The sequence below is a fragment of the Crotalus tigris genome, unplaced genomic scaffold (genome assembly GCF_016545835.1).
Source record: "Crotalus tigris isolate CLP2741 ecotype Arizona unplaced genomic scaffold, ASM1654583v1 scf7180000024506.1728113, whole genome shotgun sequence".
Lineage (NCBI taxonomy): Eukaryota > Metazoa > Chordata > Lepidosauria > Squamata > Viperidae > Crotalus > Crotalus tigris.
Genome location: NW_024100677.1, coordinates 489,429 through 513,004, shown reverse-complemented (window position 1 = coordinate 513,004; position 23,576 = coordinate 489,429). Strand labels below are relative to the sequence as shown.

The window sequence follows — 23,576 nt, the reverse complement described above, 5'->3', positions numbered from 1 at the left end:
AACTTCCAGTGTTGGAGCATTCACCGCTTCTGGAGGCAGGTTGTTCCACTGGTTAATTGTTCTAACTGTCAGGAAGTTTCTCCTTAGTTCTAGGTTGCTTCTCTCTTTGGTTAGTTTCCACCCGTTGCTCCTTGTCCTGCTTTCAGGCGCTTTGGAGAATAACTTGACTCCCTCTTCTTTGTGGCAGCCCCTGAGATATTGGAACACTGCTATCATGTCCCCCCTCGTCCTTCTCTTCGTTAAACTAGACATACCCAGTTCCAGCAACCGTTCCTTATATGTTTTAGTCTCCAGTCCCCTAATCATCTTTGTTGCTCTTCTCTGTACTCTTTCTAGAGTCTCAACATCTTTTTTACATCGTGGTGACCAAAACTGGATGCAGTATTCCAAGGCATTGTAAAGTGGCATTAATACTTCACGTGATCTTGATTCTATTCCTCTGTTAATGCAGCCTAGCACTGTGTTGGCTTTTTTGGCAGCTGCAGCACACTGCTGGCTCATATTTAAATGATTGTCCACTAGGACTCCGAGATCCCTCTCACAGTTACTACTATTGAGCAAGGTACCCCCTGTTCTATACCTGTACATTTGGTTTTTCTTGCCTAAATGTAGAACCTTGCTTTTTTCACCATTGAATTTCATTTTAAAAGAAGTTACAAACTAATTTATATGACTTATATATTCATTGTCTAATAAATTCTGAAAAAATATATGAGATTAAGCACTTCATTTACTATATTTTATTGATTTAATATAAATATGTTTAAAAGTGTTTACTACTTTCAAAATATATGTATTTCAATCTGCATTATATCCGAGTTTATATTTTGTCAAAACGTAAACTCATGTGGTTTGTTTCATTTTTCATTACATGAATACAGCTTTTGTGGTCTGTTAGCTATGATTTATGACTTAGTATGTTGTGTTTTATTCAATAAATCATTTTCTAGAAAACCTAGATTAATATGTACAAGCTCCGACTATATATAGAATTTCTAAATCAGTCATTGTTAGTTAGTTACTGAGTTTATATATAAAACTAAATTAGGGTATTTGGTTAAACAAAAATTAGTGGCCAAGTTCGCACATAATAAATAAATCACATTATGGCTTAGGACAGAGCAATAACAGGCATATTTCATCAAACTGTCTCTTCACCAAGAGAAAGGGAGGCCTCTTCATGTTTTTGTTTATATTAAGTATACTTTTGTTTTAAAAAGAAGCAAGATTCACTAGGATTCTTTATGATTCCCATTTCACTATATTAGTATAGATTTGTTCTCTGCCTGGAGTTATTTATAAAAATAAAGGTGGGATAAAAAAATATAAAAAGCATTAAGTGGAAACAGGGTTTTCAGCTATCATTAATATTATAATATTTATTGGGGCTGTCTATTAAAATCCTCTCAAACTTTTAAATGACTTCCTACAGTTAGAATTGTGTTACAAAATAAATGTCATATAGGTTCAAGTTAAGTTTATCTTGATTCCAAAATTGTATTGAATCAGTAGAATAAAGCAGGCCTATAGCAAATGCTCTTCTCCAACCAAGTACTTTATTAAATTTGTTATTTGTGCTTAAACAAATAAACTTCCACTCTGCCATCAGGATAAATTAATGCATGAGATCAACATATTAGTCCTAGATTGATGTGTTGTTTCTGAAGATGTCTGGAAAGAATGAGGGAAGAGGCAACTTAGGATTTTAGTTGCCTTTATTGCTTCAGGATCTGGCTGCTGAGAGAAAGTTTTCTAGGAGCGATCACATGATACTGCATGAGGCAGCAGCATGCAACATAGAGTCAAACTGATTTGCATGGAGTTCTAAAATGCACAAATGTATTTATCTATTCAATTTCTATGTCCACCCATCTCAATGATTCCTGGTGGCTTATAATTAAAAAAATATATTACAGTTAGAAATATTAAAAATATTTTAAAACAGTAAGTCCAATAACAACTCTAAAACATCCAAATTATATATATATATAAGAGCAAGATGTTTGGCCAGTTAGTAATAGAGCCAGGAAATGGGGCATTCAGCACCCCAGGCTCAGGAATATAGCCAGGTTTTTAGGGCCTTATGAAAGGCCAACAGAGTTGGGGCCGTACTGATCTCTGAAGGGAGAATGTTCCATAGAATCAATAAGGGCTACTGCAGAAAAAACTCACCTTCTGATTCCCATCAGCTAACATTTTTGGCTAACAGGATCTGCAGCATGCCATTCTGCTCAACTTGGTTGGATGGGTAGAGATTCTTGGAAAAGGGTGATCTCTCAGGTACCCGGGTCCTAAGCCATGGTGGGCTTTAAAGGTAACCATCAGCACCTAGAATTGCACCTGGAGACTGGTAAGCAGTACAGCCCACACAGGAATGGTGTTACCGGTGCCTTGTACCTAGCATCATTTACTATCTGCTCAGCTGCACAAATCCTTTTATTTCCCTATCAAAATGTAATTAAATATTCAGTAGCATCACCTACAGATTCTGCCTAATTTGAAATGGAACATACTATTGCTTATAGATGACAGAGGCAGTAGAGTACATGATAAAAACATCTCTCCCTTCTAATGTAATATTGGGAGTGACTAAGCATTTGTAAACATCTGTCAACTGGATGAATGTATTGTCTGCATTCTTCTTGAGGTCTTCCTCACATATTTCTCTAGTTCTTCTGACATGTTTTTTATGTCTAATGCTTGCATTGAAGACAATAGTGCAGCCAAAATCTCTGTATCCCAACGTCCATTTTATTTTTTCCTTTCCCATAAGTGTCAAATAATCTACTGCTGGCCTATTGTATTCTAATTGATTTTTAAAACCTTGAATATATTTAGTAGACGTTTTAGTTTACTGGGCTTTGTTTCCTCTCCATCTCTATTTTAGGCTGCTTGGTGTTTAAAAATGCGAGCATTAACTGAAATGGTTTATGTGGATGAAGTTGAAGTGGATCAGGAAGGCATAGCTGAAATGATGCTGGATGAAAATGCAATTGCACAAGTTGCACGTAAGCTGCATTTATATGTGCTCCAAAATACATTGCAAGAAGCAGCTCATGATTCCCTCCCTAGGATACTAACATTCCTTTTTAATGGTTAATTTCTCCCCCCCCCCAAAGCTGTTCTATGGAATGAGTGACTGCTACTAGTTAAACTATTATCTTGTATTTTCTTTAAAATTATTATCTTCAGTTTTGATAAAATAGTACATTTATGTCAATTAATATTACAGTTTAGAATTCAACCATACATTTCTTGTTAAAATGTTCATATACCTATAAAATATCAGTTGTCTTTAGTGAGTAAATAATCTTCATGTACACTTTGTATTCAATCAATACTGCAACAAGCTAAGAAATTGATTTTCAAGCAAAATCCTCAGTACACTAATTAAAATCTCTAGTTTTAATTACTTTATTATGAATGTAATTCCAGTGCTTCACAGTTAGCATTTTGTTTGCATAAGGGAATTATCTTCTCTTTATAGTTTTGACTGATTCTGAGTCCACTTACCATGCTGTGATTAAATAAAACAGTGCTTTTTTAAACAAACAAATAATAGTGTCAAATTTTATTTGTGGCACTTCACTCTTCATCTGTGCTTTGAATCTTCTCTCTTTGGGTTTTATTTTAAAAAACCTGGAGACGGCACCAAAAGATAAATGGTAAAAGAAACATGTATAGGAAAGTATCTATAAAATATAAACATCGTGATTTTGTTTTGTTTTGTTTGTTTGTTTGATAGGACCTGGTACTTCACTTAAAACACCTGGAACTGGTCATGGCGCTGGGCCTAGCAAGGCTATCAGGTATTATTGTACTTAGTTTCTTAGTGGAGCTAACTGATTTGGTTATTTTTTCCTTGTATTTAAGTGATAATCATCACATAGAATTATATCAGAAAGAAATAAATGTATTTTATTTCCTATTTTTCAGACTAGCTGATTTGAGCTTTTTGTAATTGTCATTCAGGTGGCAGCTACTATGTACTTGAATTCTTTTCATTCTGGTCAAGATAAGCTTTTAGAGCTAGTGGGGTTTTTTCTTTTTCCCTCCTCAGCCCTTTTCATTTTGCCCTACATTTTGTATATTGTAAGCCTGAAAACTAACAGGAGTTATCTGATTATTTATATTTTTAAAGTTATTCTAGAAGTCTTCTTGCCAAAGAATGAAATTAAAATTGAAAAAATGTTGAGTTGCTGTAAATATATTTTATAGGAATCATAACAGTTCTTCATAGCTCCTTAGTGGATCAGAAATTTCTGTCCTTAAGTTATAATCATGGACTGAACTTTGGGTCAAGAAATTACTTAGTTGTGTTTTCTTAAATAGACACATAAAATACATTGTTAATTCCCCCCCCCCTAAATTACAAGTGTGATATCTAGTTGAAATCAGTTTTCCAGACTACATTCTATGAAATACTAGCATTCCTCAGAGACTTAATAAAGTTCTGTGAAAGAAAATCATTGCTTGCTTTTTTTATTATAAATGGACTAGCTGAAGGAGAGCTTCAGTCTATTTGTTAAATTTTCTTCTTTAATGTGTTTTTCTTGCTGTAATAGGATGCAAACTTAAAATTATTTTTAAATGATATTTCTGTATAGTTGGGCAGAAAGTGCTGGGATATTTTTCTGTCTCATAGATGACAAATCCACAATTTTGTTGTACTCCTTAATGAGATAAGCTAGTCAAGGACTAGTAGGTATGCATTTTGTCAATATATTCAAAGCCCAAAATGTTCTATAGACAAATACATTTGGGAAACCATTACAAGCAGTAAAAGTGTGAACAAAAATGGCAATACAAAAAGAAGTATCACATTGTAAAAGATAACATAGATCTTCCTCAAAATAATAAGAATTATGTAAGTGCCGTTTAATGGGGTAATGCAGCGGTTCTCAACCTGTGGGTCGCGACCCCATTTGGGGTCGAACGACCATTTCACGGGGGTCGCCAAACAACGCGATCCGCCATTTTTTTCCTCAGCTGGTGGCACCGCGCATGCGCGGCGCGCCGGCGAATGCACGGTGCGTCCTTATGACCGGGGTCGCCGGTATAAAAAGGTTGAGAACCACTGGGGTAATGAGTAAATCCTATAGAAGTGTGTACTTAACAATGATAAATGTAATTGAGTAATAATTATAAATGTAATTGAGTTAATGCACATGTATCTATACTAATACGACAAACTACTATACAGATATGGCAATCTGTACACTTTTTGATTTTGCAAATAGCAATAAACGCTTCTGTTTATCATTTTATCATGATACTCTTCCATCTTTGGATCATTTCAGGCCAGTGACACAAACAGGGCGACCCCTGACAGGTTTTGTACGTCCTGGAACACAGGCTGGGAGACCAGGTAGCATTGAACAAGCCTTAAAGACTCCAAGAACTGCTCACACTGCCCGTCCCATGACTAGTGCTTCAGGGAGATATGTCAGGCTTGGAACAGTAAGGATCCTATGTTTGTACTCTTGGAAATTGGAACTACATGTATACAGGATAGGAGGACTATTGGTGTTTTTTTTTCCCCCTACTCTTTTTTTCTCCCTGCTATGTTAATAACTTATTAAAACTACCGTACTTTCCAGCGTATAAGACGACTTTTGCAACCTTTAAAATTGGCGCCGAAGTCAGGGGTCGTCTTGTACGCCGAGTCATCTTATACGCCGGAAATAATGGTAGTTTCCAGCGTATAAGACGACTTTCTAGGCATGTGACTTGGCACCGAAGACGGGGGTTGTCTTATACACCGGGTCACCTTATACGCCGGAATATACAGTAACAGCATTTTTATGTCTGTTTACATGATTGCACTTTTGAAAAATATGTGCAATCTGTATAATACTAATAGGCTTTGCTCATTATTGTTTAAACCAATGAAGATCAAATGTTCCACAAAATACACAAACATCCATTTATGCATGGTAATGAGTTAAAAATACAGTTTAGTATTATAGTCCTGTAAGCCCACTGAATTTAGCAATGCTTTATATCATATATATTTGATTAATAGATAAATATTATGTTTTCATGGTTGGCTTTTGTGGAATTTTCAAGCAAGTTATAGTCTTTTGTACAGTTTCGTATCTGCCCTGCATGTTACAGATAACAAATGATATGTTCCGTATTTTCCTTTATTATTTCCATTTTATTGTCCTCATTATTATGTTCAGTACTGGTGTTCTTAAAATTTGTAATAACTTTTAAAAAATTTAGTAACTTTTCATTCCACCCAAGGACCTTTGTTATTGGGTAGCTTAGACTTGTTAACAATAGAAGAAAAATGTGAAGCGAATAAATATTTTTTTTTTAAAAGGGAGATTCCTATTGATTTCACTTTACTGGGGGATGTCTGAGTTATATGACTCTGGACGGGCACTGGAGAACGAGTTTCCTGTTAAGCTCTATTGCCGGTGTTGTTGCTGAGGAGTGGGTGAAAGATTAGTTGGCTCAACTCTAGGACCAGTGACAAGAGCTGGGAATTGTGCAAGTGTCACAATTTATTCTCATGAATTATTTTTTATAGGCACCATATTGATTTCTCAGAATTGTACATTGTATTGCCAGTTATATTTCAAACAATGGGTACGTCATTTAATTTGATGCTTTTTCCCACTACAGGCCTCGATGCTCACTAATCCTGAGGGTCCTTTCATAAATGTATCCAAACTGAACTTAAGTAATTATGCTCAAAAACCAAAGTTGGCAAAGGTATGTGCTTGTTTAATATACCATTCTTGATTTGTTTATTTTAAATCATCTGTTAATTAAAACATGTTAATAGCTTTTGTGTTTTTACTATTTTTTTTTTCAGGAGAGGCACAAATTCAGTATAGTGTAATTTCTCAGCCACAATAAAGCAATTTTCAGTCCCTGAGTAGAAAGACGCATGCAGTCGGCACCAAGCCTCTCAGAGCCTCCCCTATACGCCTGAGACACCCTGTACTTCTTACTTTACCTTGCTGCCTCTCCACTCAGGAATGAAAATCCTCCCTGCCAAAATCCAAGCAATATTTTCAGCCCCTGAGTGAGGAAAGACATTGGCATGCAGCCCGTACCGGTCCTCTCAGGACCTCCCCTACACCCCTGAGACATCCTGTACTTCTTACTTTACTGCTTCTCCAGTCAGGACTGAAAATCCTACTTTTGATTTCAATTCCCTTTCATTTCCAGAGGCTGGGTGAAAGAGCTCCCCACTGAAGGATTTCAGCTCCATGCCTAATTAAAGGATTTCAGCTCTGTGCAAACAGGCATGAAAGATTTCAGTTCCATGAAAGCAAGCATGGAGTCAAAATCCTCCTGTAGGGAGCTTTTTCAGGCAGCCTCCAAAGATGAGAGTGTATACTCTTGGCAGGTGGCAGCAGCTTGCAACTTTCTCTACCTGTTCCCCCATTGATTTTCTGGGAAAGCTGGCAGAGAGGATTGCAAATGATGATCACATGATTATGGGCACTTGGCAAGTTATTGTTAAGTGCAGACAGGTTGCCAAGCACAAAATTGCAATCGGTGACTGCAAGATGATGATGTGCCCTTTGACGATGACTGGATGTGTTTTACAGGGCGTAAAACACCCTTTCTTAGGCTCTCATTAATTCAACCTATTGTATGTTGAGGATTATCTATATTTACAATGCGATCAGTTGTTCAAAGCAAAGGTTGATCTTCCAAGATAATTTTCAGACCATCCAACTTTTCAGCAATGAACCCCCTCCCCCCATTCCTTCTTTTATAGATACAGTAACTGCAACACATAAAAGATACCCCATTTTTTCTGGCTTTCTCCCAGAATTTAGAATAGAATGATGTGTCAGCCTCTGTCAACTAATTGGTTGCTTAGTTTTAGGTTTATAAACTGTATTTTCCTTTGGACTGCTTATATTTTGGTTTTTGTATTTGTATTTTTCTCCTTTTAATTGTAAACTGCCTCAAGTCACTGGGAATCACATGTTCTATAAATTGTAATTAATTAATTTCAAATGTAAGATTAAGAATTTTTGCCAAACAAGGCAGTAACATTACATAGATTTTTGAAATGTGAATTCTTTATTGCATTCAATATTTTTACTAAATCTGCTTTTAATTTTAAATGAGCTAATAAAATATTTATTTCTAATTAATTGTAAGTAGATCTTATTTGCCTCCAATTTGATGACATATTTTAAATTTGTTTTTAATAGGCTTTGTTTGAATACATTTTTCATCATGAGAGTGATGTTAAGAATGTAAGTATATTTATTTTTAAAAGGTTAATGTTCTTTCCATTTTTATTTTGAGCGTGAGATAAATATTTAACAGTTGAAGAAAACTACCAGTAATTCCACCTAGGGCAGACTTATTTCTTTCATACAGGATAATGATGTTGTATTTTCTTACTTCAGAAAAATATATAAGTTTTTGCTTTTGGTTGAATTCAGTTATTTCATGTTAAATAATTTAAACTTAATAATTTATTTTTCAAATAACTTTGGTTTCCCCCAAAAAACATAGTGGTCAGTTGAAATCAACAGATGGTTTCTGAAATCAAATGGTTTCTGCCATTTCTTGTTAAAAAATACTGATTGATTGATTGCCATCAAATCAATGTCAGTTCTTAGCAAACATGTGGATAGATTTTCTCCATGATAATATGTCCTTAATCTTCAGCTTCAAAAATATATTGATGTCTAAAAGAGGTTTTAAGGAAAACCATCTCTGTAAAGTATTAAAATAAAAGCAGGAATACCAAATGATTATTATTTCCAAACTGGAAAAAAATATATAAACATGTAGCTCACTGTATATAGAAATATATACTTTTGTTTTGCTAAGGAAGGCATAGTATGGAGAAATTTACATTGAAAAAAAATATAGAGGATGATAGAAGCTATATGAATGAACAAGGCTCTAAAATGAGGTTGTAATGTTCAACATGGAAATTTTCACATTTTTCTGAAGTACCAAAATAGGATACTTTGGACTCCTCCAATAGATTTTGCAATTAAGTAGTTCAGTTATGCAAGCAAAATATTCTGAAGAAATACCAACCTACCATTCTTATTTTTCCTTCCTACTGTAGATTTATGGAAGGTTGAGTGTCAGATTTAGGCAAGAATGAGATGTTGATACAGCACATACAATACTGTAAATATTCCTTCTCCCGTCACTGCAATGTATTGGAGTTCTAAAATTGGAAGCCATTTGTATCTTGAAAAGCTTTCGAATTTACTGGGTTCAAGGGTAAATTAAATCTGACAAACTGTCTTGGCCTATAAATATGGTGAGAGACTTCAGTCTCCAAATGAATATATCTGAACGTTAAACAGTTGTAATCAGTATTACAACTGAATGAAAGCTTAAAATGTTGATCACAAAGAAGAATTAGAATTATTACACCTTTGTCCTATATGAAGGAGTTAGTGTTGCTTCATTGCTGTGCTGAAGATGTCTTTTTTTTGGTGACATTTGCCAAGAAATACAAGTGGCTTTTATCTGCAGTTGAGAAAAGGCCTTAGCATAAATCTTTTTCTATATCTGCAGTTTGGGACTTGTTTTTTTGTTGCTTTATGGATATTCAAAACAGTGATTAATAGTTTATTCATGCAGAAAATAAGAGTTAGATTGTCTGCACATTATAGCTTTATGTGTTCATATCATCTGCATATAAGCTCCTGCTAACTCCTTCCTTGTTTCTTTTTATTGAAAATTAATTCTGCACTACTAACTTTTAATTTCTATGTAATTGCTGTTAGGAATAATACTGAGAACTAGCATTCATTCTTTCCATTCTGATTCTTAACCATCTAGAAATAATCTAATTGCTAAAATATCCAAATATGACATCGAATAGTATATTGATACCTGATGTGATCAAATGCTAGTTAAGTCATTAAAAGTGACCTCACAGCCTTATCAGTATGTTAGTCTCTCCCTTGTTCCCCAATTGCCATCTAGGATTTTAATTCATGGCATCATTCAGATTTCTTGATGCTTTTCTCAAAACGATTTATTGTATTAAAAAAATAGCTCATTTATCTAAACTGTTGTAAGTTTGCTTTTCATAAGGATATGCTCTCTTTATATAAACAGAGGAAGCTATAGTGAATTATGGATGTGATGTGTTCCTTTATGAAGAATTGGAGTATATGAGGGATTAGGGAAGTATTTATGTTTTTGCACAGAATGCTGAACTTGCAATTAACTGCACAAAATTTATGTAAACCGTTTCAGTATTCAAATATGCATGTACCAAATGATTGGAATGATCCAATTTAAGAAGAATCCAATCCTAACAGGAATGAATACTAAAATGGAGAAGATAATTCATTGTTTGAGTTAAATTATATAGGTGGTAGAGGGTTTTGAGCAATTTTTAAATGCTTTTATCAAGAAAACTTCCAGGTTTGAATAGATTAAAATTATGCCATCAAGGATTCTTTTGCCATTTCAACTCATGAGGCAAAATACAAAAGGGGAAAGTCTAGTGTATTTATCTGATTTAATCTTATAATTTTTTGCAACCTGCTAAACATAAATTTTATATGTTTTATCTCAAAATTGAAGGTGACCTTTGTAAATTTGCTTCCCTTTCAAGGCTTTAGATTTGGCAGCATATGCCACACAGCATGCCCAATTCAAGGACTGGTGGTGGAAAGTGCAAATTGGGAAGTGTTATTACAGGTAAACTGTCCATTTTGAAATCTGCAACTTCAAGCTTGCTTTTTTGGTGGTACCCTCATATTATGAACATATGCTGTTAGTTCGAGAAGGATTTTTAGTCAGACCTTCAAAACATACATTTAATTGGGAAATTAGCTCAATAGGACTAGAGACAGTCTTCAAAACCTACAAAAAATGAAGTAAATCAATATTTGCTTCAATTAAAATACAGTGTTTCATTTAACAATCTTTCCAGACAGTGAAATGTTTATCCCACCCAGAACTACTACTTTTATGGTTTTTGAAGTTTGAAATACCAAACTCATAACATTTAAATCTTGTATTGAACATGGTGTATATGATAGCAGAGGACTTAAGGAAGCAGTTGCTAATTTAAAAAGGGGAAATAAAGTATTACCAGTTGAAGTTGAATAAAAAACATTTGGTATTACAAGGATGCTTTTAAAGAAAATACATTTTAAAAAGGCAGACTGCTTGCAAATCCATTGCCATAAATAAACCTAATTCTTCTTTGAATGTTATTTTTATCCTTTATGATTATGGCATACGAAGCTGTTCTCAAAAAAATTAAACAAGGTCAGTTATGGTTAATATTTGGATAGTAGAGTACCAGAATTCCTGGGATTAGGAACATTTTTAAAGCATGTTTTGAATTTTTTTTAAAAAAAGGAAGACAAGGAGAAACCCCTTTGTGTAGGTACTAAGAACTGAATTTTTATCCCATCCAAATTTTATGTCATATGTGAATTTGATAGATATTCCCTCCACAGTTCATCTAAATCAGGGGTGTCAAACTCAATTTCATTGAGAGCCTCATCATCATTGCGGTTGCCCTTGGGAGGCTGGGTGGGTGTGGCCAGGGTGGATGCAGCCTACTGGGTGGGCGTGGAGTGGGTGTGGCCTATTGGATGGGCATGGCCAGCTCTACATCGATCACATCAAGGGGGCCTGAGGGGGCCTGGGCAGGAGTGGGACAAATCTGAAGGTCTCTGGCAGAAGGGGGTGGGACCAGGTCAAGTGCCAAGGCATGGTCCACTGGAGGAGCCTCACCATTCCTCTCAGGCCATGTGGGAGGGTTGGATGGTGGTGCAGGCTGCCCGGAGCCCTGGGCAGCAGAGGTCAAATGTCCAGCCTGGCCCTTGAGCACCCACGGCACCAAGCCCAACCCCACTTCCCCAAGGGGTCGCCCAGCTGCACTTACCTCCTCAAGACTGCTGCTACTGTGCTTGCTCTCCTTACCCAGGTTCTCATGATGGGTACGAGGGCAAAATCAGAGGGAGGCCCATTCCCTCTCCATGGGAGGAGACCCAGCTTTATATCCAAAGCTTCCTTAGCAATAGGATGGGAGACCCCAGATAGGCCAGGAGGAGGGGGCAAGGGGATGGTAAAAGGGCAGCAGGGCCGGACTAAGGCAGGATTTCCCTCAGACCCTCCCTCTCCTTCTTTCCTTCCTTCCTAAGTACAGAGTGGTGGGAAAATATTTGAGACGAGGGAGGGAGAAAAACAGGCAAGAAACGCAGCCAAGGCAGTGGGAGCCGTTCCCTCACTGTTTCCAGGATGGCTTCGTGGGCCACATGAAACCACTTCATGGGCCGCATCTGGCCCCCGGGCCTTGTGTTTGACATGTCTGATCGAAATAATTAATAAAAGTATTGAAGAACACAGAATCCAAGATTGAACCATATGGTATTCACTTTATATTTCCTAATAGTTGGATGAACAAACATTAATGAGCACTATTTGAGTGGGATGTTCAAGCAAATTATCTTCTATCCAGCCCATACTTTGCTAACTTACTAATTAGACTGCCTTGGGGTACTTAAGGGTACCTTAAATGATTTGCTGAAGGTTGGCTATTCTGTAGTTTACTAAATTCCCTCCTTTTTTTTAAAAAAGTTGAGGACAGTGTTTGCCATCTCAGTTGTCTAGCACTTCACCCATTTCACAGGATTTCCATCAAGTTTTTCAATATCCTATGATGTAATGTGTCTGACCCTGGAATTTTAACTCATATATTGTAATTTTATATGTATGTATGTATGTATGTATGTATGTGTGTGTGTGTGTAGTCTTCAATTTACAACAGTTCATTTAGTGACCATTCAACGTTACAGTGGCACTGAAAAAAGTGACTTATGACCATTTTTCAGTTACGACCTTTGTAACATCCCCATGATCATGTAATCAAAATTCAGATGCTTGGCAGCTGGTTCATATTTATGACTGTTGCAGTGTCCCAGGGTCATGTGATCATTTTTTATGAAATTATTAAATTTAATTCACACACGCACACGCACACATACAAATATATATTTCAGTCAGTTGCAAGTTTTTATACTGCTCTTTCATTTTACTCTTCATAATTGTTTGATGTAACATGATTCCTTTTTAGAGAAAAAACTGAGCTAAAAATAGGAATTATATCATTCTGCATTTTCTTCATTGAGTAGCTACTTTCATTTTATTTGGAACATAATAAAAGACATTTATCTTATCTCATTTTGATATTTAGCCTTTCTGATTTCGTTTTTACAAGTCAAGTAAATTGTAGAATATATCTTCTCATTTTTAGTGCTTTGCAATATAATTATTGTAAAATATAGCCCATTTCCTATTAGTTTGTTGGTTCTAACTTACCTTTCATTATAAATTTGTCTAGACTAGGATTATACCGTGAAGCAGAAACACAGTTTAAGTCAGCTCTCAGACAACAAGATATGGTAGATACAGTACTGTACTTGGCAAAAGTAAGTTGGCATTTGTAATTTAAAAAAATCATTATTTTAGACAAATGATCTGGAACTCTTGGATTATAATTTAAGTTTTTGCAAGCTAGTTAAAATAGTTAGAATTTCAGTTGCTAATTCTTTTTTAATATCTATAGGAAAGGGTAATTTGGAAGCTTTTTCTACCGCTGTTTGCAACATCTGGGTAAATCTAGTCTTAGAATGTTATTGCATTGCCTATCCAGCTGTGATACTGGCTGCAGTAGAAATGTTTCTGTATTGTTTTCCCCCACACACAGACCCACTCCCTGTATATGCAATGATCAAGATGCTAGGTATCTAACATCAGTCTCCTGAAGAAATTGGTTTTAATACAAACCTTTCCAAATTGAATAAATTAAAAAAAAATAGCTGATAGACTACCTTGTAATCTCTCTTTACAAATGACTATAGAATACAGCTAAAAGTCAATATATATATATTGGTGGGCAGTACCTATCTTTATATTTAGTAACCAGCATTTTCCAGCTGGCATTGGCAAGTGCCTTTGACAAGACTATACTGCTGTCCTGTCACTCTTGAAAGTTCATTGCTTGCTGTGTCCTGCTGATGGCCTATCCTAGAAAAAAAAATGTAATAGATGGTTTCATGAGCTGGAATGAATGAGTTGTGTAGAGGGATACAAAACACTATTTTAGAAAAGTAAAAACAGTATTTTAGAGGAGTAAAAAGAATGGTGGTATTTTTAAAATCATGATGTTGTGACATTATCTGAATTTTGTCCTGGAACATATGTAGAGGCAGTGCCAAAATGTGGAGAGTAGTTTTATAGACTTAAATGTAACTGTGCATAGAATTAATACATGCATAGAATTAATACATGTATACTATATGATTCAGTTGGCAGCTAATTTTCATGGCTATAGTTATTGTAAAAAATTTAACATTGATGGAGCTACACCCATGTATTTGCCCAGGTATATTCCCGCTTGGATCAGCCTTTGACAGCTTTAAATGTTTTCAAACGAGGTTTAGAACAATTTCCTGGAGAAGTTTCCCTCCTTTGTGGCATGGCCAGAATTCATGAGGTATGCAAATCAAGTTTTTCTCCTACATCAAGAGGATAATTGATGAGTAAGCCCTCAAACAGTTTTTGTTTAAATTCCAGTACCTAGATGTGCAAATAATTTGCTAAGGAGGCAAAATGGGGAAACAACTTTAAGACTAGGCTTGTGGCTTCTTTGTCCTAAAATATAAGAATAGGAGAGCTGACCTATTCTTCAGCTTTAGCAATTCCTCCATCTAGTATTTCTAAAACTGTTGTAATAACTCTAGGTTTAGAACCTAAATATCAAGGGCTGAAATTTGGTATCTTTTAGTTTATCACTGAGTTATAGCTCTTCTAGCTTCCACTGAAGTAGCTGAGTATAGTTCAGTTTCAGACAAACATCCATGCTTAGACAAAGAAATCATTACCAGATCTTTTTCTAGTATTCATTGTTTCAAACAATAAAGACATGAAGAACCTAATGAACAAGTTGATTTTTTTGCAGCTTGCTAATGATTTCATGGATATCGGGAGAATGGAGGGCTGCATGTACATTAGTAAGAATTTACTACACCGTACAATTATTTCAAGGATTACAAAATGGTTAAGAGAATCCTTGTGTGAGGGACATGATCTGTTGGATTGGCACCAGGGGAATTTGGGTTCTAGTCTGTCAGCCATTGAAACTCCCTGAGTGACTTTCTCTCTTAGCCCAAACTACTTCACAAGATATTGTTGTGGAGCAAAATAGGACGAGGAAGTATTGTAAAAAGGCAAGATTTAAATATAACAAATAGGTACATAAAATTTATTTTTTTAGAGAAGCCTTGTTCAAAATTTTTTGAAATGAAGTCATTTTTAAATATGATAAATATTTATTTTTAAATATGATAAATATACGCAAATCATGTTTAAGTTGAGTACTGTTTATTACCACAGTTAGAGTTGAAATGGAAATTTAGAAAGCCTCGAATGCTTTTCAGTTAAAGCTTTTTAATCCAGAAAAGTTTGCCTTTCCACAGATATATGAACTTCAATATTTTCTACTCATTAGAGCCCCCAGACTTTGGGACTGAGAAGCACTTAGACTTTTCAGAGAACATTATGAGTGTGCTTACAAACAACTGCCAAATGGCATGGTCAGTCACAAAATATCTGTTTCCTAATAAACTAAAAGAAATGTAACTTCTTAAGAAATCTAATACAGTTGTAGTCTAAGCTCTCAAATCACGATAAAAAGCTGACAGATGCATGCATTCAGATACAGTACACTTTTCTGTGACTGGAAGTCTGTTCATGTTTTACTGATATCCTCTTTCCTAAGCTAAGCGAGTGTAGAATTGTATCTTTAGAGCTTAGAGGCCTGCTATGTGTTCTTCTGTGGGAAATAAATCTTTAAAAAATCTTTTGATAAGAACTGACAGAGAAAATTATATAAACAAGCAGAAAAGGCTGTTTCTTTGCTGAAGAAAACTGATACTGTTATGTAATACTGTTTTACCCAACAGCAGTCCATAAACAGTAGGAAATAACCAAAAACATATGGCTACTTATTGTTAACATATAAAATAAAAAATATAATTATGTGATAAATACATATATATATATCTTTTCAAGTATATTTTTCTTATTCAATAAAATTAGCAGAGATGTAATTTTTTTCACCCTAATTAGTTTTGAAGGGTGTTTTCAGAACCAGAGATGTTAAATTCCAAAGATAATTTCAAGTTTTCTTTCTCAATTACATTGCAATTCATTCAGTACAGTTCCAAAATTTCACTCAGATATGCTTGATGCAGCAGATATTTGAGAATTGTAATAAAAGCTGCAGTTTTGTAGTCCAACATTTTTGTACAATGCTGTTTGATGAGGACTGTAGGTAGGCAATATGTTATATTCAGTCTAAATAGAACAAGAAAGTTAAAACATAAACCATTAGTGAAAAACTGATCTGAAAATGTTTTAACCAAAGAATTACAAAATGATAATATGAGAAGCATTTATAAGATAATATGCAAGCCTGTAGTACTACAGAGCTACTGATAATTTGAGTTTTATTTTATATCTTGTATAATCTCAGAACATTATTAATATAATTACTGTAATATTCCTTAATATTTAAGGAATCACAACACTTTGTTTTTATTAATCTTGTGTAACTTAAAATACTTTTGTCTTTTCATCTGTTTATAGGAAATGAACAACATTTCTACAGCTGCAGAATACTATAAAGATGTCTTAAAACAAGATAATACCCATGTGGAAGCCATTGCATGCATTGCAAGTAATCATTTTTACTCTGACCAGCCAGAGATAGCTTTACGTTTTTATAGGTAAGAAGATATTGAATATATATATTATTTTTGAGATAGTGAAACAGAATAAAAATAAAAGCCCAAAATAGATGGATATGTGAAAAATATGTTAAATCATACACTAACTCAATGGGTTATTTGTCCAATTTAAGAATTATAGCCCTGATAGGAATCTAGAAAGAAACTACGGCCTAATTTTTGTACATCCATAACAGGTGTTTGTAAAAATATTTAAAAGGGAATCTTGAGTTGCTTATACATATCTACTAGTTCTGTTCTACAGTCTCAAGGTAGCCTAAAACAGATTTGTGATTTCCATCTTTTCCACCAGCTTTGAAAACCCTGGGAACACATGAACTGATTTGTGATTTGTCCTCAACCAATTAATCAGACAACATAAAAATGGTATTCAAACATTCACCCATCCACCTATATTTTTACTTTGGCTTATTTGCCAAGAGATTTTTCCCATCAAATTTGTTGGAAGGGTTACAAAGCTATTAAAGGACTATTCTTCTCTTGCTTTTGAATATTACTTTATTAGAAAGACCTAACATGTGGGAAAGACAGACAGACAGACAGACACACACACACACACACACACACACACAAAATATAGTTTTACTACAGTGCTTCATGTATTTCTGATAATATCTCCTGAGAATGTGGCAAACATATTTTCTGTTAATTTTTTTTCAGAAGTATATATTTTCTTGTCCAGACTATATATCTGCTCTCTAAATAATGTATTTTATTTGCATCTAGATGGAGAGCTTCTCTGTATTCATTTCTCAATTACAGAAGTTAGCTATTTGTACTAATGTCCCTGACTTTATAGAACAAGAATTACTCAGACTAGCTTGACTGCACAGCCTAAGAAGAAAATTAAAAAGAAAAGTGTTTTATTATATCTGTCAGCAAGGCTTTTTTTCTCATAGAAGGCCCAGAACGGAGTTCCGGCATCTTTTTTGGATAGAGCCTTGTAGGGTAGGCAAGGCGGGTTGTATGACGTGTGTGAGTTCGGGCACCTTTTTTTTTTTTTTTTTAGAAAAAAAGCACTGTCTGTCAGATAGTCAAAGGCTATGAACATGTAAGGATATAATAATGGGTTAGTCTTTAAGGTACTACATATTGTTTTGAACAGCTGTTTCCTTTATAGTAAAGTGCTTTTTTAGAGGGCTAAATTTGATTGTTACAGTCTAGGGGTCCCCAACCCCTGGGCAGCGGCCCACTACTGAGCCTTGAGCCTCTTGGAACCAGGCTATGAAGGAGTGTGCATGCACTCGCCTGCCACTTACATGGAACCATCCCCTTTCCCCCCCCCCACTGGTTCACAAATCAAGAAAGGTTGGAGAACTCTGTTCTAGTCAACAAGGCTTGATTCTTGGGGTAAGGAGAGAAAATGCTGAAAATGAGAATATAAGAACTATTGCACCCTGATTTCTTCTTATATTCAGTGAGAAATACAGAGATCATGCCCCCTGAAATGTTTTTTTCTCTAGTCCAGGAGAGGTAACACTTGTAAAAAGACACACTGTATAGATTCTTACTATGGATTGTAATTTGTGATATTAAATGAGATGGGGAAGGAGTCGGGCTGCTGCAACAACTGCCATGCCATGAAATATACTATATAGAACTCCCTTTTTTTTAGCTTACCTGAAAGGTGGAAGCCTTGTTGAGCTAGGATGCTAAGAATGGTCAGATCTTGAGATTACTTTATTGAGAGACTTCAAGGAATGCTTAGGTTATATCTGCTTTGAAGGGAGACCAGTCTAAGCAATGAATGCCATATAGATCAAGTAACAGCTATAGTGACAAAAAAATGCAAGTCTGAATGTGTTTACCCCCTCCCTCACTTTATATTAGTGTGAACTAAAGAGTGACACATTTACTCAAACTGGTTTCTTGGAATGGGCTCAAGCCATGCTTGTTTTTTTTTTTTTAAAGATAATTTTTATTGAACTTTTGACATTTTACAAAAACAAAAACAAAACAATCTTCCCCCCAACCCTCCCATTCCCTCCCCCGACCTTCCCAGAGCTGGATATAGGCTTAATTAGAATTTCATCAAAGAATCTTAAAAAAAGATATAAACCATAAATAAATCTAACATTAGTTAAAAATCTAAATACATTAATTAGAAAAATTATAAAATGATTAACAATAGTATATATATAAAAAAACATAAATACAAAAGATAAATATTTAAAAAAGAAAAGAATGAAAAAAGGAAAAAAAGAAAAACAAAAAAAGAAAGAAAAAAAACCAAAATATTCCATTTTAAATATAAATTGTTAAAAAACTAGATAATATTATACAATATATCTAACTTATATTGTATAAAGTCTATCCATTTTTTCCATACCACAACATACTTCTCTTGCGATTGATCCTTCAAGAAAGCCGAAATCTTTGCCATTTCCGCCAAGTAAGAAACTTTAAGAAACCACTCTTGCAAAGTAGACAAAGATTCCTTCTTCCAACATTGCCCTACTAGCAACCTTGCGGCTGTAATTAAATTTAACATCAGTGTAGTCTCCTTGGTATCACAATCAATAACGATACCTAACAAAAACAATTGTGGGGTAAATTTTACCCTCCTTCTAAAAATTCTTTGAATATTCCACCATATCTTAATCCAAAAGGCTTTTATATTTTTACACGACCACCAAATATGATAATAAGTAGCATCCAAACATCCGCATCTCCAACATTTAGGCTGTAAGTCAGGATACATGCGAGACATTTTTTGTGGATCAAGGTGCCATCTGTAAAACATTTTATAAAAATTCTCCCTTAAATTCTGGGCTTTTGTAAATTTAACATTTCTCACCCAAATAGTTTCCCAAGTATCTAATAAAACTGGTTCACCAAAATTTTGTGCCCATTTAATCATACATTCTTTAACTAATTCTGCTTCTGAATCCAATTCTATTAACACCCCATAAATTCTCTTAATATGAGTTCGTCTTTGATCTTTTACTTGTTTAAAAAAATTTTCATCTTCTTTAAGCAAATCCACTTTGCAATCTACCTTCCACCTATCCACAATTTGTCTATACTGAAACCATGAATATATAATATTTTCTTGTGCTAAATCTTCCAAAGATTTTAACTGCCAATTTTTACCATCCCATCTAAGTAATTGTGCATAAGAAACACTATCCATCTTAACTCCTCTCCTTATCCCCTCTATCGCATGCCATGGCTTGGCCCATAATGGAATTTTAGAATCAATTCTATAATATTTCCTCCAAACCCGAAGTAAAGAAATCCTTATAATATGAGATTTAAAAACCTATCAACCTTTTTATTAAAAATTAAATAGGCATGCCATCCAAAAAGTAAATCCCAACCCTCCAAGAGGAGTATTTCTACATTTGTTAAATTAACCCAATCACTAAGTAATGTTAAAACCACAGCATCATAATACAATTTCAGGTTCGGTACCTTGAGTCCACCTCTCTCACGAGTATCTTGCATAATTTTAAATTTTACTCTTGGCTTTTTCCCTGCCCAAATAAATTTGTTGATACCTTTCTGCCATTCATTTAAATTAACCTCGTTCTTTAAGATAGGTATCATTTGAAATAGAAAAAGAAACTTTGGCAAAACATTCATTTTAATCACAGCAATTCTTCCCAAAAGAGATAATTGCAACTTCTCCCAATTTTTCAAATCTCTTTGTATCTTAACCCACAGTTTTCATAATTATTTTTATACAATTTTGCATTAGAGACAGATAAAGTAACCCCCAAATATTTTACCTTATCAACAACCTCAAAATCTGTCAGATTAACCAAAGTCTGCTTATCAAGATTGGTCATATTTTTAGGTAATATTTTAGTCTTATTATTGTTAATTTTAAAACCCGAAACCCATCCATATTGATGTATCAATTGTAATAACTCTACTACAGAATGAATAGGTTGTGATAGGGTAACGACCAAGTCATCTGCAAAAGCTCTTAATTTATATTCTTTTTTATTAACTTCTATTCCTTTTATTTGCTGTGATTCTCGGATTTTAATCAACAATATTTCCAAAGTTAAAACAAACAGCAGTGGTGACAATGGACATCCCTGTCTAGTCCCTTTTTCTATTGTAAAAACCTCTGACAAACCCCCATTAACTATAAGCTGTGCCGTTTGTTTTTGATAAATAACACCAAGAGCTTGTAGGATTTTTCCTCCAAAATTCATTTTCTCAATTAATCTTAACATAAATTGCCAATTCAATTGATCAAAAGCTTTTTCAGCATCTAAAAATATCAATCCTGCGGAAACTTGATTATTTTTATCTAAATATTCTAATAAATTAATGATTTGTCTAACATTATTCTTCATATACCTTCCAGTTATAAAACCTGTTTGGTCTGTGTGTATGACATAATGCAAAACCCTCATGAGCCTATTGGCTAAAATTTTTGCAAAAATCTTATAATCTACATTTAAAAGAGATATAGGCCTATAATTCTTTGGTAAAGTAAGGTCTTGATCTTCTTTTGGAATTAAAGATATAAAGGCTCTACCCCATGACGGGGGAATCTCTGAACCCTGTAATATATTATTGAAAAGTTCTCTTAAAGGTTGAACCATCTCTTGTATCAAAGTTTTATAATAAATAGCTGTCAGGCCATCCGTACCCGGTGCTTTACCTAATTTTAATTCTTTAATCACCATCTCAATTTCCTCATTAGTAATCAAACCATTAATTTCTTGCTTCTGATCTTCTGTTAATTTAGGGAAGTTGGCTTCATTTAAGTAATTATCTATATCTAAAACCTGTACTTTAGTATTCTTGTATAATTTTTGATAGTAATCTAAAAAAGATTTCTTAATCAACTCCTTCTGATATACCAATTTACCATTATAATTTATTTTATCTATAATTCTCTGTCTCTGTTTCTTTCTCAATTGATATGCCAATCATCTCCCTGGTTTGTTGGCATTACAAAATGTATTTTGTTTCATATACAATAAATTAGTTGCAGTTTGATCAGCCATCAGCATATTAAATTGTGATTTAAGCAATTTAATAGATTCTTTAACCTTCTCATCTGTAGGATTTAAAATCAAAGTTTTTTCTTTTAATTTAATCTCATTTTCCAATTCCTTACGTTTCTGAATCTGCTTCTGTCTATGAGCATTGTTCATTTGTATCAAAATCCCTCGCATAAAGGCTTTACCTGCATCCCATACCATAGACATTGAAGTTCCCTTATGCATATTTAAAACAAAATAATCCTTTAAATGCTCCTTTAATTTTTGAACATTCTTTTCTTGTCTGAATAAATTTTCATTCATCTTCCACGATCTCCTCTCTTCTTTTTGATCGACCAGCTCCATCCAAACTGGACTATGATCCGTCAATGTCCTAGGAAAAATTTTAACGTTCTTTACCCTGAAAAATAAATCAGTTGTGATCAAGAAGAAGTCAATTCTTGAAAAAGGTTGGTGTCTATCTGAAAAGAAGGTGAAATCTCTCTCCTCCTGATTGCGTTCACGCCAATAATCTCTCAGCTCCCAGTCCTCTTTCAACTCAAAGAGGGCTTTAGGTAATTTAGCCTGTTTGAAAGAAGTAGAAGATCCTTTTTTATCTCTTTGAGTATCTAACACACCATTCCAGTCTCCCATTAATATAACAGATCTGTAATCCAACAAAGTTAATTTCTGATGTAGCAGTCTATAAAATTGTTCCTGTTGTTGATTTGGTGCGTACAATCCCACTATAGGTACTTTCTTGCCATATAAGACAATTTCAATCATAACATATCTCCCTTGAAGATCAGATTCTACCAAACAGGCTGATAGGTTTTGCTTAACATAAATAACTACTCCCCCTTTTTCCCCAGGAGCAGAAGATACAAAATGAGATCCCAAATGAGCATTAACTAGATATTTTTGATCTTTAAGTGTAATATGTGTTTCCTGCAAACAAATAATATCATTATTGTATTGCTTTAAGTAATGAAAGATTTTCTTTCTCTTTTGAGGGGAATTAAGGCCATTAGCATTCCAGGTCAGGAGCTTTACCATCTCCCTTAACCAGAAGCCTGGAGAAGACTGCTTGAAGATCTGCCATTGAAGAATGTGCTGCAGAACTCTTGGGTCTTGCTCCTCCCACCGGCAGTGAAACAATTTCTTGAAGAGATTCTTTAACTTCTTTCTTCTGTTGTTCCTTTTCCTTACGTCTATGTGCTGCACGGGTCATTCTTTGATCTCTGTTTGTCGCGACCACTCCGCCTATAGCTTTCCAGCAACCATCACACCTAATCCTTCAGACTGCTGTTCCGCCTCTTTATCATCCAAACCTTTCTGCATCATAGATGATGGTGAGCCTGCTCCCAGGACCGAACTATAAAACTCCTTTGCTTTAGTAACTGTGTTAAGTCTATAACGCGTCCCCGCATGGCTCAGGACAATACCCATCGGAATCTCCCATCTAAATGGCATCATTCTTTTTTTAAGCTCATTAGCTAAAAAAGCAAAGTCTTTTCTCTTTCTTAAAATTTTAGATGGGATCTCCTTTAAAATAATAACATCTTGAGCAGCAATCTGGAATCTCTTATTATAGAAAGCTTGTATGATTTCATTACGCAGAGATCTCTTTGCAAAATAAATCACCACATCTCTTGGTAAATTTTTTTGTTTTGCGACCCAGGAGTTAATTCTGTAAATTTTTTCCACTTCTCTAAATATCTCTTCTTTATTTCTAGTCAAAATAACAGCAAGGTCATTTACCACAATTTCTGTCAGGTCCTGCTGCATGTCCTCTTTCAGCCCCCTAATTCTTAAAGCATATTCCATTTCCCTG

General features: G+C 34.6%; 2 protein-coding genes across 2 annotated transcripts in view; one reads left to right on the top strand and one right to left on the bottom strand.

Annotated features, from left to right (window-relative positions):
- EML5 (EMAP like 5) overlaps window positions 1–23,576 on the bottom strand; it is a 184,033-nt gene that overhangs the window by 119,908 nt on the left and 40,549 nt on the right. The gene's annotated exons all lie outside the window — the stretch shown is intronic.
- Window positions 1–23,576, top strand: part of TTC8 (tetratricopeptide repeat domain 8) — a 36,313-nt gene that overhangs the window by 5,394 nt on the left and 7,343 nt on the right. The window contains exons 2-10 of the mRNA XM_039333462.1: window positions 2,888–3,008; window positions 3,746–3,809; window positions 5,301–5,460; window positions 6,634–6,723; window positions 8,190–8,234; window positions 10,583–10,668; window positions 13,328–13,415; window positions 14,372–14,482; window positions 16,636–16,775. Of these exons, the coding sequence (XP_039189396.1) occupies window positions 2,888–3,008; window positions 3,746–3,809; window positions 5,301–5,460; window positions 6,634–6,723; window positions 8,190–8,234; window positions 10,583–10,668; window positions 13,328–13,415; window positions 14,372–14,482; window positions 16,636–16,775 (905 nt within the window). The remainder of the gene's footprint in view (window positions 1–2,887; window positions 3,009–3,745; window positions 3,810–5,300; window positions 5,461–6,633; window positions 6,724–8,189; window positions 8,235–10,582; window positions 10,669–13,327; window positions 13,416–14,371; window positions 14,483–16,635; window positions 16,776–23,576) is intronic.